This window comes from Mercenaria mercenaria, chromosome 7, assembly GCF_021730395.1.
Source record: "Mercenaria mercenaria strain notata chromosome 7, MADL_Memer_1, whole genome shotgun sequence".
Lineage (NCBI taxonomy): Eukaryota > Metazoa > Mollusca > Bivalvia > Venerida > Veneridae > Mercenaria > Mercenaria mercenaria.
In genome coordinates this window covers 59,902,038-59,920,722 of record NC_069367.1, presented here as the reverse complement: position 1 = coordinate 59,920,722, position 18,685 = coordinate 59,902,038, and the positions used below count along the sequence as shown (strand labels likewise).

The 18,685-nt window shown below is 34.9% G+C and overlaps 1 protein-coding gene across 1 annotated transcript in view; it reads right to left on the bottom strand.

Moving 5' to 3' along the window:
- The window catches only part of LOC123554086 (sodium/potassium-transporting ATPase subunit beta-1-like), a 35,336-nt gene extending 18,784 nt beyond the window's left edge, over positions 1 to 16,552 (bottom strand). The window contains exons 1-2 of the mRNA XM_053548490.1: positions 16,422 to 16,552; positions 1,102 to 1,180 (exon numbers count right to left, since the gene is read on the bottom strand). Of these exons, the coding sequence (XP_053404465.1) occupies positions 1,102 to 1,180; positions 16,422 to 16,481 (139 nt within the window). The 5' untranslated portion in view covers positions 16,482 to 16,552. The remainder of the gene's footprint in view (positions 1 to 1,101; positions 1,181 to 16,421) is intronic.
- Positions 16,553 to 18,685: the final 2,133 nt, after the last annotated feature.

Here is an 18,685-nt window from a genome sequence, read left to right as displayed (position 1 = left end):
ATTCGTGCTTACGCTTAATGAGTTACCGCGGAAGAAAAAACGTGGCTTTATTCGAGTATTGCACAAATACACTTCATAAATGTGACAGATTACATCGTATATTGGTCATATCAAATGGGATTGACATAACTGAACATCATCTGGTCAATAAACTCTTTTAAATTAGTGACAGTCTAATGGAACTACATCAATACACTGTGTTGTTCGTCCATTTAAGACGAATGAGAAATCGGGCGACAGCAAGAACTCGTCAAACGCTTTCAGCGTTAGCCGACTCAAAAGTGATATTTTCACTGTTTAAAAACATTGAAAATATCAATTTTTTTCACATATAATTTTCAGTATTTCATTGAAAAGCATAAAATAAAACGTTTTATCATGTTTGACGTCGCGGAGTGAAATAAAGCCATTACACTGTAGGGATAACGCATGTTTTTGTGGTGTTATAGGGATCGGTTGGTGCTCGAGCCCGAAGCTTATTCTAGCATAAAACGCGAAAAAAGTCTAATTAATGAATACATTCTCCCGCAACGTCATTAACTTTCCATGAAATGCGCGGGAATATCTGAGCTGTTTTTTTTTCACGCTGACGTCATTTCCTTTTGAATTATCTGTTTTGGGGCCGTTATACGCTTTGGCACGGAGCGCGCATAATATATAAAAAGGCGTTATAACAGCACGTGAGCGCGAGAAACTCTCTGTTCTTCCCCGTTAAAACATCCCAAAAAGTAACAAGAATAGCAGTTTTATGCCAGAATAAATTGATAATGCACTAGTGAAATAAAGCTTTGACGTCGGTGTCAAACGTTGGTCAAACTGACTTGGTTATAATAGATAAAGTAGAAGTATTGATGTTTCCGCAGGAAAAGCTACCATGTAATAAAAAAAAAACATTTGTGACTTTCCACATTGAATTTATTAAACTCTGAATAAAGTTGATAAAATGCTCGGCAGAGCCTCGTATTTTATTATTTAACTCAACTTGTTTAATAAATTCAATATAAAAAGCCACTCGTGTAATATCTTCTACATATACAATGGCTGGATTAGCAGCTGAGATCATTCTGTCTTGTTTAATTGAAGCAATGTCCTGAACATTACCTGGGTTATTCAGATATTTTCCCATGACTCCTCCAAAGTGTGGCCTTTCTGACAACTTGTCCTTAAGAACATCGTAGGTCTGAAAAGTATATGTATAAGATAACCTTGGTCTCTCCATAAACAGGACATTTGATGGTAAAATACATTATCAATATAATAATATTACAGTATAACCTTACCTTCGTGGAGCAAATATCTACCAACATGGACAAATGACAAACTTTGTTGTGTAAATTAAGCATATGCAACATTTATATAGACTGATCACTACCAAATAGAACGTAAGCTTCCGCTAGTGTAGTCACAAGTAGTCCAAATATAAATAGTAAGTTAATCTTTTTTCCTTTCCAAGTACCTTTTCTCAACAGCAACACGTTTACTTTTACTCTACCGCGTTTCAGTATGTATCACTTTGCATTCTATGAAATCGGCATGTTCCTATCGCATTCTATGTAAAAATGGCGGCGTAAGAATCTAATGTGTTGAAAAGAGAAATTAAAAGAAGCGAAAAGGAGTAAATTTAGCGGGTTGTATTTAACGAACTGTAGTTTTCTTAGAATTATAAAAGTTAACACTCCCTTTTCTTTTTGTTTTTCTAAAGTAGCGATACAGTTCATTACGGGAATGTAAGTCTCTGAAAATCTGATATGCAAGAAAATATCGAAAACCCGTTTCAAACAATTATTTCTAGCCGACAGAATTTTTTGTAACTTTGCATATTTATAGATTTATGTATGACAAGTTAAAATAAAAAATAAAAATGATAGGTACCCGTGCTTCTTTTTCAATATTTAAAGTTTATTAACACCAAATCGGTATTTTTGTCTGAAGAAACAATACATACATGTCATAATGAAACTACTACAAACAACTATTTATTCAAAGTTTCACTCTGATGTTACTATTTATGCATCACAATTAATGCAACCACTATAACTATGCATAAAATGTCAACATATAGATATATTAACTCAGAAAAATTACCCTTGACAGATGTCGAAAGTATCTGAAACTGAGAAAAACACGAAGTATTTCTTAATGATATGAACAATCTAGCGGACAGAATTTTTCCAAATTTTATATTATGTAAGTTAGAACTAAGACAAAAAATCTAAACCAAAAAAAATAATATCAACCCGTGCTTGATTTCAAGAAATATTAAAAAATATTCACTCCACCTACAAAAGTATTGTTTCATTACCACACCCACCTAAAAATTATGAACATTTTTTTCTTACAAAACAAATTGCACAATGTTATTATCAGTTTCTTAACCAATTTCCTTACTCACATGCGGAATAATGCTCCTTTAAGGTTGCATGCCTCTAAGTCAAATACTTTTTGAGATACGTGCTACACAAGCTTTCACATGCCATTTACGTATATATTTGACCACGTCAAGGGACACAAATTTGTTTTTACTGAGTGGAACCTCAAATAAAAGCACTGGTGCACAACTTCGCATGCTGAATTTTATTCTTATTTGGTTTCAAGACTCTTGACGGATATACTTTTGAGGTACATGCGACACAAATGTTCAGACCCTTTATGTACAATTGGACTGTCAAGGACCATAACTCTGGTCTTACTACGTGAAATGCGGGATGGGGCACAAAAAGTATAACAACATTTTTAGGAAGTCACATCTGAACTTGAAGGAGATAGATCTACGTTAAGATTTTCTGAAATTTTATTTGACTTGGCGTCCACTGCATCATTACTGGACGAAATAGTTTATTTTCAAATTGGCTGTCCGCAATGTATCCGATTTGAGCACTTCTTACGACTACTCTTCCAATAAAACACATCACTTTTAAAGTTAAAATACGGATGCACGACCTATATTGTCAGTACATACGACATTTTTTGCGCGAGTGCGCTGCATATCCGACAATTATGAACTTTACAGCGGTTATCGCTTGCTGAGCGACTGAGCAGCGCACAAAGTATTGTGATGAACTCCTTTAAAATGGGGGCAAGGTACAGTAAATTTGAAAACTCCTCAAATCTGCGCTGATACCAGTGCGAAAAAAAATCATAAACAAAATCCAATTTCGACAATTTCAAGGCAATTGTTGAGCGAATGTCTTGCAGAGACATAGCATTTCATTACGTGACATTTTCAGCCTGCCGATTCTGTTGCTGCTGTGATAAAAACGGGTAAAACGCAGGATTCATGACACTAAATTTTTAGACAAAAATAGCCAAAAATGCACACCTTGCGCGACCTGTACCGTATTATCTGCAAATGACTGACCTAAAACACATGCATATTTTTAAAGCATGTGACCGGACGAAAATAATGGTGGGAAGAAAAGTGTCTCATAACCGTTTACTTTTTCCACAAATTTGAGCTGAAGCTGGATAGATGGATGACCGTTTCCAATTCGTCTGACTTCCGTTACCTAAGGTAAAGTTTTAGACCCGGCCGTCTATATGGGGCTAGGAAAATCGATACATGTATAGATACACTTTGACCTTCAAAAATGACCTTTGGGCGAGTTCATTAAATAAGGTTGATCTGGTTTTCGGATTATCTCGGCTGATGATTTACGTAAGATATGGGTATTGATGTAAGAAATTAACCGAGTTGCGATCAAAGACTGCACAGCGTATTGGTAAGTGCGATTGCCCCTGATACATGGCGTGCACGCAACCTGTGGGTTCGAACCCCAACAGAATTTCTTTTTATTGTATTATGAATCACAATTCAAAAAGTACGTGTCATATTTTATTGCCTGGACTTCAATATTTACTGATTTGAATTGTTTTTCATCATTTTTTCTATTCGTGCCCACCCACTTAGCTCAGTAGGGAGAGCGTTGGTCTAGGGATCGCGGGGTCGCGAGCTCCATCCTCGGGCGGGGCGTATGTTCTCCGTGACGATTTAATAAAAGACATTGTGTCTGAAATCATTCGTCCTCCACCTCTGATAATTCATGTGGGGAAGTTGGCAGTTACCTGCGGAGAACAGGTTTTTACTGGTACAGAATCCAGGAACACTGGCTAGGTTAACTGCCAGCAGTTACATGACTGAAATACTGTTAAAAGCGACGTTAAACCCAAAACAAACGAATCAGTTTTCCCATTCGTTTTCTGTTACTTTTTTTCTCTAAAAATTTATTTCATATCAGAAAAAAATCACAAATATTAAAACAAGGTTAATCCTCAGATTCACTGGCAGTGTCTGTTTCTGAATCGTTCGTGGAATCATCAACGTTAAAAACGTCTTTCGTGAAAAATGTTGGACATATAGTTATCAAAAAAAGTCTTTGTTTTCCGAGATTCGAACCCACACCTACACCTAATAAATTGCATGCGATGTTCACTCTTACCTACTGCGCCAACGAGACAAGTTTAGTATGTCCGATTGGTTGGTGTCTTTTATGTATAAAATATTTATTCAGTAAACTATAGCACCCCTTTACTCGGATTAGTTCAATATTAAAAGTACATTTACGCCCGAATGCACAACGTATATCTATACATATTTATTTTACACAATAACCGCTCGTACGCGGGAATCCTTAGGTCTATAAACATCATAAATAATCAGTTTAATGTATATGCCTGTAAAGAACATATGTCTATTTTATTTAAAAAAAAACGTACCCGGGCCAAATGCGAAACTGGCCCCTGCCACTTAAGTGAGTGGATTTTATATAGAATAAAGAACAGCCGGATTTAGTGTTGTTCAGCCTATATGTTATATCAATATCAATATCATACCAGATCTAAATAGCGCAATTTTCAGGCTAAACACGTTCAAAGCCGCTATACATACAATCCAAATAATAATGAGTCGTTTGATGTCTGACATTTTACATTTTTACACAGGAGCCTGAAATTCTATCAAAAACCCACGAAAAGGCTGGATATGAAAAAAGACCCCCCTTCTATATAAAAAAAAACTAAAGGAATGCAACGCATTCACACCCCACCCACCACGAGAAAACAAGAAAATTTTAAAGTAAGCAGTGCGATTGTACTCGGTTGGTGTAATTATCTAAAGGCAACTAAAATATATGCGAAACTGTGCTTACTGGTATCTTTATCGTATTAACTAACACGAAATCAACGATTTCAACAACATTTCCTTCATCGTCCAAACCATTGCGTGACGTCACACCTTCATGTATATTTCTGCACCGGAGAGAATAAAAAATAGTTTCAAGAATCAGGTAAAAAATATCTGTATATGTCATATTTTATTTCTAATATTTCTTTCAATAAATATTACATCTTTGAATTTCTTTAACAATTAAATAAAAAAAAATGATTGGGCAAATCATGTTGGAAAAACCCAATATGGGAACTAACTCCAGCATTCACAAAATAGGGGAAGTAACTCAACCATTGACGGAAGCCTCGCATAACAGAAAAAAAGAATATCATGGCTGCTCAGCTACGCTTGGTGATACGGAATGAGTTTTCTGATATCAAATATTTGTTGTGTTGTAAATGACGTATTGTAGCGTAATGGCCTCTAAAATCCACATGACACCAGTGTTACCTGCGGTAGAACTTTCACACACATATATAAGATCGAAGACACAATAGTTCATTTCTGATGTTTATTTAATTTCAGGTAGTTAAAGAAAGTATTTTAATACAAGTAGTTTTATTGTCTCAGTGTCCATCTTTCAAATAATATTTAGCTACTGTAAAATGTTAAGAACTAATTATGTTTGAGTTGTCTTTCATGAAATCTACATATTTGGAAGGTAACCTAACGAGGCATAATGGTATTTTGACTTACGTTGGCAGAACCACGGTTGGTGGCTCTGCCGCCTTGCCTCCTCGAATGTCTAGTACATAGATCTTTTATATGCACCGGCCAGACTGTTGATTACCAAATTAAGATGTAGTTTTCCTGGTGTTATGTCTTAACCTGCCTAGAGCTACGATAACTTGTCAGTTTTATATTTCAACATTTTTAAAAGGTAAAGAGTATGAATATATTTTCTCCAAGACATTGAATAATCTAGTCTTTTAAAACAATAGTCTAGCACCTTTTTTGAAATTACATTACAAATTCCTTCATTTCTTCACGGAAAAAAAAACAATGAAAAAAAAGGTATTTTACTATCCTCGGAAACTTTTGAATGTTATGAATTGTAATGCAAAAATAGGTGTTTGAACACATATGCTTGTTTCTTATTGGTAATATCAGACGTTTTTGCTGACAAATATACAGATTTAAAACAAAAATTGATGGACACAGAGCTAACAAAAATTCAAAACGCGATGGGTAAATATTTGAAATGGTAATACAATTGTACATAAAATTCCACGCGACTATTTATTCTGTGTTTCGTCGTTGCCCAGTGGTATTACGTGCAGTCATCGTCATGTTGTAGGCTGTGTCATCAAGCGGCATGTACTGTGTAACCTCATCGGTGAATTATTATATACTGAAATTGACTAAAAGTATGATCAGCAAATGTCATGTTGTTATTGAATTTCGACAGCTCATTCCCAATGGCATTTATATGTTCGGCTGTGATCTTGAAAGAGTTTCTCCGTCTAAAATTAAAATTGTTAGGTCATGCTTAAATGTCCATCAAGACGCATGTTATAAACTTATAAAGATTTTATTATCTTGTCACCATGGTTGTTGTAAACATTCATTGTTTTTATGGATATATATTTCCATGGAGTTTTTAATTCGAAGGCTAGTCCATGTGAAAACGACTATTTGAATTCTCCGTGTCATGAGCTCGACAAAATTCCCAATCTGAATATGAATTATTTTCCTCTTTGTTTCACAGAATTTCCAGTATGACTTTGCATTTTATTTCAATGATTTTTCCCATGATGACTTCTAATATTTCACAAATTTGCACAGCATTTTTATGCACACATAGCAAGTGTCTTCGCCCATTTTCCTTTCCCCTTACGTGTTTTTGAAATTTTGAACAAAATAGTTGCACCCAATTTATTACTTCCTTAATATTAATATTGTGTAATTTATATTTAGATCTATACGGTTTCAATACAAGAGGACATGACATACCAACTTTCTGACAGCTGGTGAAAGGCCTTAATAAAAAATGTTTGCCCTTAAGAAAATATTGATATTAATCATCTTCTATTTTCATTTACATTTATTTTACCATGCGTTTTAAATTCTATTTTGATGAACTGTATTTTTAACTTTTCATATGAATAACTTGTGCACATCAAAGATATATTCTCTACATATCTATTAAGTTTTAATAATGTTCCACACTACTCGTCAACTTGTACACGTGCAACAAGCTCGGTTAACATGAAAAGTTATCAATTCTGTCAACTTGATAAATATATCAACATATTAATTCAAAACAAAACGTTGACAAAATGCATATATATTGTTCACTGCTCATAAAAAATATACGTTCGTTACGTAGACATACTTATCTACTATTCAATAGGTATATTCTATAGGTTTCCCATGCTTCTGTTAGCATAGCCTTTATACCTAAAATAACACTAATCTAGTGTTCTTTGTGAGTCACTGCTCACAGGTCATCATCAAACACATTTCCTGTGTCTGCCGTGGTCTTAATTTCTGCCACGTTACATTTACTATAATCACAATATCCGAACCTTCATTCTTTTGAAACAGTAAACCCCATACAAACATTCTATCTAAATAATGCTCCAAAAAATATGATGCCAAAATACTTTTAAAACAAGTATAGTCTAAATTATGAATTTCAAATTAAGTACAGGTATGTTAAAATATAATTTGACATGCGAACTGCCAGAAGCAAATTTGACCAGTTACCTACATATTAACTAATATTTGACAGGTGTAATTTGAATTTTATAACATAAATGACATTTCCCACACGTTACTTTGACAACTGAACTTGCTTTTAATTTTATCATAACATACAACTTGTAATTTTAATAAAAATCCTCAAACAGATAAACTGCCAGCAGCATAATTTTTTCATGTACTTTACATTTGTAATTTCATTTTATTCTCTTTTTTTTTGTATTTTTCTACTTTATTTGTAAACAGTTAAGTTTACTCTACTGTTTGTCTTATATCTTTCTTAATAGGCATCGCCTGTTAATGCATACCTTTAGAAAAAAAGCATATATTAGGTTTGTCAAAAATCAAACAACCTAAAACCTTATGGCGATATCTTTATGAAGTAATATTTCAATTGTTTTATAACCATTGATATATTGACAGCTTTCGTCTGCCCGATTTAGCTAATTTACAGTTTTCAACCTTACAAGATTTGTAAGTATTTTTATACATAACTCTATTTTGATACATAATTTTATTAAGGCAAACTTTTCAGTAACAGTTTTAATTTTAAATTGCATTTCGTGCTAGATTGAATTCAACTATTTTTTCTCCCAAAATATGCCCAAAACTTTTAAAAGGAAAATAGACATTTCTACTTGCGTTTTCGAAGATCTAGTGGCTCGTGTCGTCTTCACAGTTCGGCGTGATGTATAGTGGCAGAGTACTTCGTGTAATACGTGGCCGCAACAATCTCGCAGAGAACGTCCTGGTCCTCGGATACCAAAAACCGTCTTGTAGCGTAATGGCCTCTAAAATCCACATGACACCAGTGTTACCTGCGGTAGAACTTTCACACACATATATAAGATCGAAGACACAATAGTTCATTTCTGATGTTTATTTAATTTCAGGTAGTTAAAGAAAGTATTTTAATACAAGTAGTTTTATTGTCTCAGTGTCCATCTTTCAAATAATATTTAGCTACTGTAAAATGTTAAGAACTAATTATGTTTGAGTTGTCTTTCATGAAATCTACATATTTGGAAGGTAACCTAACGAGGCATAATGGTATTTTGACTTACGTTGGCAGAACCACGGTTGGTGGCTCTGCCGCCTTGCCTCCTCGAATGTCTAGTACATAGATCTTTTATATGCACCGGCCAGACTGTTGATTACCAAATTAAGATGTAGTTTTCCTGGTGTTATGTCTTAACCTGCCTAGAGCTACGATAACTTGTCAGTTTTATATTTCAACATTTTTAAAAGGTAAAGAGTATGAATATATTTTCTCCAAGACATTGAATAATCTAGTCTTTTAAAACAATAGTCTAGCACCTTTTTTGAAATTACATTACAGTATGACATTGTTTACACGATGCTGTTCTGTTCTATTTTAAACTGTGTACGGATCGGACCGGATATTGGCATTTACACAAAAGCATTATTAACTCCGGTGCAGAAAGGTGGCAGGGGAGCGGTTTCGTAGTTTGGCCCCGGTCGATTTTCTGTATAAACAGGACAGGGTAGATATAAAGGCATATCTATCTTACTGGTTATTTATCATTATTAATTCTTTAATATATCTGGGGAATGAGGAACGGTTAATGATTCTACATGGCGGGTGTTTTAAAATTTCTAGCTCCGTACTTCCGGTTGAGGCTAAAACATAAACATCGGAACAAAAAGTCGACCAGACGCTCGGCTGTTATCCATCCACTTTTTTTCAAGTGAAAATTAGGGAAATAAAGTGCTGGTTGGGAGACACATTCCACACCACCTGGGTATGCATCTATGTTCGCACTATACATATATGCTACGAAATTGGATTTAAAAATACAAAACGGATGAATGGCAGAGTTCAAAGTGAGGCCCGGTTAGGCTAATTTTGGTCTATAAAATTTGGGTGATTTGGCCAATTTTCACTACATCTGGCATGGAAAGCGACAGGTGCATAGGACCGGAGAGTCGTCTTTATGTAGTCTATAGTATCTGCAATAGTCCATAGTAGTTTCAAAGAAAAATAAGCAAAAACGAGATTTCTATGGATTATTCAACACTGGTACCCACACGTCAATGTGGAATTCGCAAATCTGCACTCCCCTGCCACCAAAATACATGAAGGTGTGACATCACGCAATGGTTTGGACGACGAAGGAAATGTTGCTGAAATCGTTGATTTCGTGTTAATTAATACGATAAAGATACCAGTAAACAATATCTAAAATATAATACGAGGATTAATTTGTGTTCTTATCTATTAAGTATTTGTTCCAGGATTTGTCGGTTAACAGTCGACGCATTTGGCCTCTAGGTCGACATTCAATAATCGTATGTTATTACACGATCTTCGGTTTCAACAAATGAGTATTTCAATCTATACATTTGTATGACCTGTATGCCATACGACCGGCATGCCATTTATATATATTATTTCACAATCGGCGGTTTCAGTTAATGAGTATTTTCTATACATTTGCTTAATAATCACAGAAATATGTACGTGTCGCATTACTGAATACAAGTTTTCTGTGATTTATATTTACGATTTTGAGTTTGAGTTGATCACTGTGGTTATTACATTCCTTGCTGTCAATTTCCGAATAGTAAATAATTGTACATAGTTCAAGCGTAATAATCGATGAATTTTTTTTTTTACCAAGTAAAGTACAGTATAATGTCTTAGCGTACACATGTATATCCTAGCAAAAAATATGTACACATACCAGGCTTTAGTCATAAAATTCAGTGATAAAATTCCATGTCACGTAGTAACTATTGTCTTGTGTATCTTGTATTTTTGTTGATTATTCGTTTGTGTCTGACTTACCTCCCTTTCCAAACTTTTAGATCTGTTCTAGATATGTATAGCATTTTCTCTGTTTGTTTATGCAACTATTTACGAGTCCTTAGAATTCTTCTAGTAACTATGTTTTGTGTAAATTCGATGAACTTATTACCAATTAAAGTACAGTATACGGTCTTAGCGTACACATGTATTTGCTAGCAAAATATGTATACATACCAGGCTTTATTTGTCATTTCAGTGATAAAATACCATGTCACGTAGTAGCTATTGTTTTGTGTATCTTGTATTTTTGTTGATTAATCGTTTGTGTCTGATTTACCTCCCTTCCTAAACAAAGTAGTACAATTTTTAGATCTGTTCTAGGAATGTATAACATTTTCTCTGTTTGTTTATGTAACTATTTACGAGTCCTTAGAATTCTTCTCGGAAGGCATTTCTGTATCCGCCTTTGATTTTTTTTTTTTTTTTTTTTTTTTTGTCTTCTCGCTCTAGACCTTTTTCTCATCAGTTGCAACTATCTCAGCATAACATTGTGCACTAACCTCAAATGATAAGTTATTTCTACATTGTGCACTAACATCAAATGATAAGTTATTTCTACTTACGTTTGCAGCCTTCATAGTTGTATATTACTTGAATCATTATCACATTTTTGAACTACTGTGTAACATCATGTATTTTACCAAATGTAAGGAATATTCATCACTTCATAACTTAACATGAACAGTAAATCATTACGGTAACACCACATCTGTCCGTATTCATTTATTTAAAACATTGTCAAATGAACTGTTTAATGTAATTTTGTTGAATCTGTCCCTCGTAAAATCCCTTCATCTATTTGATACCAATGCTTTTCTATTTTTCTTTCTCACTATATTTTCTCTATTCCATCACGATCACACCTGTCTCGTTTTCTCAGTCCAAAACTTGCTGGCAATTCCTTCTCACGCATCATAGTATTCCTGGTTTAGTTGTAATGCTTATGGCGGCTTCTCAAGTCTTCCTACTGTTTGGACTGTTTATTACTCAGTTACATGAATAACAAAATCTCAAAAGAAGCCGTCATGCATTCATATAGATTCCAAGGGCACTTCCCAATGTTTATGCATATCTTGTTTTTGATGCATTTTTCTAGTTTACCTGAAAATTCGTTCTCACTTTACACGTATATAATATATTTTCAAAAGCAGAAACACAACAAGCATCACCTAAGAAAAGTCTCTGTGTACACTAAGAATTTTTATACTAACCTTCGTTTTACACAATTCCTTCTCAAGGTTTTGTTTGTAGTAAACTTTTACACATGGTTATCTCTACTTCTGCTAACCGCTGGAGATGTTCACTCAAATCCAGGTCCAAGTTCCTCTTACTCATCGGTGTCTTCCACATCAACAGAAATGATAAACATTCCAAATCATCTCTCTTTTATCCACCTCAATGTTCAAAGTATACAGCACAAACTTGATATCCTTTACACAGAACTATGTGACTTTGACATTCTCGCCTTTTCGGAAACTTGGCTTAACAATTCTGTTCCTACAGAAGATCTGCTATTATCATCTTTTCATACGCCCGAACGCAGAGATCGGGTGGGTGATACCCACGGCGGTGTTATCTTGTATATTAAAGACAGTCTTCACTATCGGAGGAGGCTTGATTTAGAGTTGAATCGTTTGGAATGTATATGGGTGGAAATAACGTTACACAGTAACAGACATATTCTGTTCGGAGTGTTTTATCGTCCTCCAAATTCTGATACTATTTACAACAATCTTGTTGAGGATTCTATCGGTCTTGCAATTGATACAAATATATCTGATGTCATAATAACCGGTGACTTCAACTACAATGTATTCAGTCGATAAACAAATCGCAAAATTACTTCAATCACACAACAATTTAATCTTGAGCAACTAATTGATCAGCCAACTCATTTTACCGAACCTCGAATCTTTGATTGATCTTATTTTGTTTCCAACAAGAACAGCGTTCTCTATTCTGGTGTTGGTGAACACTTTCTTGACCAAGAACAAAGATATCACACTCCTGTATTTGGACTTCTTAAATTTCAAAAACCAAAACGCCACTGCTTTGATAGACTTATTTGGGAATACGACCGCGGTGACTATGATAGTTTGAGAGATGCTGTCAAAAATCATCCATGGGATAACTACATTGATGTAGATATCAACACATATGCCAATAAAGTAATAACAACTATATCTGACCTTGCAAAACAGAACATTCCTAACAAGACTATTAAAGTAAGACCCCTTGATGTACCTTGGATGACAAATGACATTCGAAGAAATATACGTAAACGCAAACGTTTATACAGAAAGGCCAGAATAACATCAACACAACACTACTGGCAAAATTTAGAACAGTTCGAAACGAAACAATCCTATTGATACGCGAGGCCAAATCAAATTATTTTCTTAAACTTTCTGACAAACTCAAACGCGGTTCTCTATCGTCCAAGGATTGGTGGAAAACTCTTAAATCCTTTATTTCTAAACCAAATAAGATAAACATTCCCCCTCTTCAAGACATTAACACCACCCAAATAACATACTCTGACCTTGATAAGGCTAATCTTCTTAACGACTACTTTGTTCAGCAAACAAATATTGACGACGACAATAGAGAAGCACCTGACCTTGGCCCTCCCAACTCCTTGTCCTTTCTATCTAATCTAATTCTACGCCCAGTCGAAGTTGAAGATGTCCTCAAATCATTACAAGTTGACAAAGCAGCTGGACCAGATGGTATCAGTAACAGACTCCTACGAGAAATTTCACATGAGCTCTCCTTCCCTCTTTGTAAATTATTCAATGCATCTTTACAATCTTGTACACTGCCGTCAGCTTGGAAAGAGGCCCACGTAACTGCTATTCACAAGAAAGGCGATGCATCACTTCCAAGCAATTATCGGCCAATTTCTCTTTTAAACACAACTGAAAAGGTGTTCGAACGTCTGGTTTTTAAGCACGTCTTTAATCATCTTCAAGATATCAACTTTCTAACTACAGCTCAGTCCGGTTTCATTCCTGGTGACTCTACTGTCAATCAACTGGTCCTCATTTACGAAACACTTTGCAAAGCTCTTGATGATGGGCTGGAAGTTCGTGTCGTTTTCTTTGACATAAGTAAAGCCTTTGACAAAGTATGGCACAAAGGTCTTTTATCCAAACTAGAATATGCAGGTATTACTGGACCCTTGCTCTCTTGGTTTCAAAGTTATCTATCAGATAGGCGTCAACGGGTTTATACTTCCTGGCACTCAGTCATCATGGGCTCACATTAAAGCAGGAGTTCCCCAGGGGTCAATCTTGGGACCTCTGCTATTTCTTATCTTTATTAATGATATTGTACAAGAAATAAGATCTTGTATAAATCTCTTCGCAGATGACACTAGCCTCTATGTAATAGTAGAACAGCCTGATTCAGCCGCAACTCTTCTCCAGTCAGATATCCAGACAATCTCGTCGTGGGCCAACAAATGGTTAGTAACATTCAATCCATCTAAATCTGAATCTCTTCTTGTAACCAGAAAACGTAACCGTCCGCAACATCCGCCTCTACATATGTTCAATCAAGAAATACCTGGGGTCCTTGAGCATAAACACCTTGGTGTTTTTCTTTCTAGTGATTGTACATGGCATAAACATATCAACTACATCACAGACAAAGCATGGAAACGTGTTAACATCATGCGTAAATTAAAGTACTCACTAGACCGTAAATCCCTAGAAGTTATTTATACATCTTTTATTCGGCCAATATTAGAGTATGCTGACGTTGTTTGGAGCAATTGTGCCCAGTACGAATTCGATCAACTTGACAAAATTCAAAACGAGTGTGCACGTATTGCTTCTGGGACAACAAAACTCATCTCTTTGGAAAATCTACACCAGGAAATCAATTGGGAACCCCTATCGGAAAGAAGATACAAGCACAAACTCGTTATATTCTATAAAATGCAGGCAAATCAAACACCCGATTATCTCTCATCTCTGATTCCCGACGCTGGTAACCCACGATACTCACTAAGAAACTCTGATGACATACATAATATACATGCCAAATCTGCTTTATATTACAACTCCTTTTTACCTTCAGTCATTCGTGATTGGAACCAACTACCAGCAGACGTTCGCAACTGCTCAACTTTGTCAGCCTTTAAAAGTCAAATTTACAAACAAAACGAAAACGCCACAGTATTATTACGTTGGTAGCAGAAAACTCCAAATTCTTCGCACGACTTCGCACTAAATGCAGTGCCCTCAACCATCACCTCTTTATGAAAAACATTTCTCCGTCTCCTTTATGCACGTGTGGAAAAATTGAATCAAACTTCCATTTCCTTTTCGAATGTAGATTATACAGTGCTTGCCGTAACGTCTTACTACTTAATCTACAAAACTATGAGATTGATCTCAACACACTGCTCTTTGGAAACCCATTCCTTTCAGACCAGGATAATACTATAATATTCACGCATGTTCAAAATTACATATCTGAGAGTAAGAGATTTTCGTGATGCCTTTCCTTTCATTCCGAGACAATACTCCCCCCCCCCCCCCCCCCTCTATCTTTCTCTGCCTTTCCTCTTTCTGATTACTTTAGTCTTTAGTACTTAACGTTGTTCTATTTTCTATTTTTAATTATCATTATCATTTTACACTATACAGATACTTGTATCACGACCTATTCCCACTACGAGTATAATATGATATAATGCTCTTTTGTGTTTACATACAAACTTTATTGTCCGCCTAAGGAGAAGAATTCTATAAGACATGTCTTTCATTCTTATCCTTTCCTTAGTATCATGTTAACTTGTTGTTGTAAATATACAAATCTATGTTATGTACTCTTGGGAATAAATATGTTTAAACTAAACACAGTTTCGCATATATTTTAGTTGCCTTTAGACAATTACACCACCCGAGTACAATCGCACTGCTTACTTTGAAATTTTGTTGTTTTCTCGTGGTGGGTGGGTGTGAATGCGTTGCATTCCTTTAGTGTTTTTTTTATATAGAAGGGGGGTCTTTTTTCATATCCAGCCTTTTCGTGGGTTTTTGATATAATTTCAGGCTCCTGTGCATTTTTACTATCAAAGCCTTTTTTCGACATGGAAAATAAAAAAATGTAAAATATCAATGATAATGAACTTATAAAGTGATACGCGTTATGGCAGGTCTTTGGGACTATTATACATAGTACAAAGGCATTCATCACGCAGGTTGTCAAATAAATCTCTCTGTATTAAGTGAAGTTTAAGCCTCTGAAACAGCAGATTTTATCTGAACATGTTCGGAGCCAGGGGCAATAAAATGTCAATATAGAAACAACCTGCTGGAGTTGCTTCCACTATCAATTACGAACATTTGTATATCAGAAATATGACAGAACACGCCAGTCTGGACTGCATTAGGCTTAAAATATGGATATACACACTGAACACATACAGAGATAAACTTGTTATACAAATGTGTAGACGCTATTAGCATTTAAACTCTCAACTGTTACTGCACGACATTTAATCATGAATATAGCTCTATTTGCAAACTACAAATTTTACGGTTAAAATAAATATTTAAAAATAAAATTGAATTGAGTGACCAAATAATATGAACAGATCGTTGCAGGAATGATAAACACGTTTATTACTTTATATCATCTGCTACTTAATAACACAATACCTGAAAGCGCGTACGTAGTTTTCGCGATAATTAACTATTAAATGAATCTTACCTGGCACAATCCATGCGAGAAAAAGAAAAGAGGAAGCACAATAAAACACAAAATTTTCATCGTTACTAAAAGTGTGTCCTTTAGCTGTAAATACACTATACTAACTAGCTGTTTACAACAATCAATGCGGGCTGTTGGTACACATGTATATGTGCTCAGTCAACCGATGCAGTGAATCTATTTTTAGAGATTCACTACATATTGAGTTATAAGAAAAAAATACTTTAGAAAAATTTAAATAAAATCAAATTACATGCTATGTATCATGACTGCTGAAAGAAACTGAAACTGAAACCTGAGAGGATCGAAATAAAGATTCTACCCCCAGTTTGCAAAAAACAGAAAATGGCGCTTAGGGGCAGGTTTGATATAAATTATGCATACTTCACACCAGAGAGACATTTTTCAAAGTTTTGAATCAACTATTGTACAAAACATTATACAAATTGCATTGGTACACATTGAATCATTCTTTATCAATTGGTGTAATTATTTATTTTGTTTCTTTGTTTTGGGTTTAACGCCGTTTTTCAACAGTATTTCAGTCATGTAATGGCGGGCAGTTAACCTAACCAGTGTTCCTGGATTCTGTACCAGTACAAACCTGTTCTCCGCAAGTAACTGCCAACTTTCCCACATGAAACAGAGGTGGAGGACTTGTCACTTATGATTTCAGACTCAATGTCGTTTATCAAATAGTCACGGAGAACATAGGCCCCGCCCGAGGATCGAACTCACGACCCCGCGATCTGTAGACCGACGCTCTACCTACTAAGCTAAATATTTAGAAATAAAATTGTATTGTTTTAAATAATTAAAACAACTGCACTCCAAAAAATGAATTTGCCGGGAGGAGTTAATGAGTTAATGAAGTTCACAGAACCCTAGAGACTAGAGAAATAGAGAATGTAGCAATTTCCACGTGGTTAATTTTACTACTGTTTGCAGATCAAATTGCCCCTTCAGCTTTTTTCAGATTGATAGAGTTGCACACTTACGTCACAAAAACGGTGAAGCTGAAGCTATTTTCGGAGTAAACCTGACAGGTTAACCCCTTCTCATCCGCAATAAACTACGCTCAAATGAAAACAGCGTTTGTTTTTTTTTTTGTTTGTTATGACAATTATTATTGACGAAATTTCCAACCACGGAAGGTATAAAAGGTTTAATAGAAAGGTATCATTGAACCTTCAAGCTACATTACACTTGTAGATCTAATTGTCATATCCAGAAAAACTGATTTATTTGATATTCAGACTTTTGCAGTCTTCCGTAGCTTAACTGTCGCAAATCTAACTTCATTATAGATCTTTTTTATCATTTTATTTTTTGGTAGGGTTTACGTGTATGTGAATTTATCTACTATTTATTTGAAGTCGTTAAAACAGTATTTCAGTTATTTACATACAAGCAGTTGATAAGCCTTATCTTCGTTCATTATAGACTCACATAAGTCAAAATAATTTGATGTTTAGTTTGTTTTATATATGTGACAGTCACTCTAAAAGGACCAAAATAATTAAGGATAAATAACAGTACACCGTCATGTAAAGTTACTGGTTTTATCGCTTGCACTGTATGTGTAACGTTAATCGTGTTAAGGGGAATTATGATAACTTTTAAATAAATTAATGAGGAATTGAATCCCCCTTTTGATTAGTCTGAATAATGAGACCTCGGGAAGACCGATTTTATATATTGATATTTTACATTGTCTACCTAAATGGGATGTCGATCAGTCAAAAAGTAAACGATATTCAACTCTTGAGTACAATTATTTGGACTACCTTTTGATACATGTAAGTTTTATTTGAATTTTTCTCATATTCGCAACAAAATCAGCTTTTAAACCCAAATCTAGCGATGACAATTTCTTTCGACTGGAGAAAATAACTCGTAACGGTTTCCTAGGATCACGTCAAATTAGACTAAGACTCACATATTCCATAAGAAATTGCCGACCTTTTTCAACTAAAGATGCATGGTCGGTTCCGGGATTCGAACTTATGCCCTTCAGTCATTGATTAGCGAATCCAACAACTCCAGTCAGGCACGTTTTTTAATCTTAGTGAAAGCTAAACACGAGATATATTATTTAAAAGAAAATTCTTCAGCAAAAAGTACTGAAATTTAGGCAGAAAAAGGCCTGTAATGTATAACTATAAGAGTGTGTCTTTATTCACATCCACGCTACCGAAATGTAGTGTGCACTGTGGCAAGATTCGTTTAAATTCTAAATGAAGATTAGATCTAGTACATCTGTT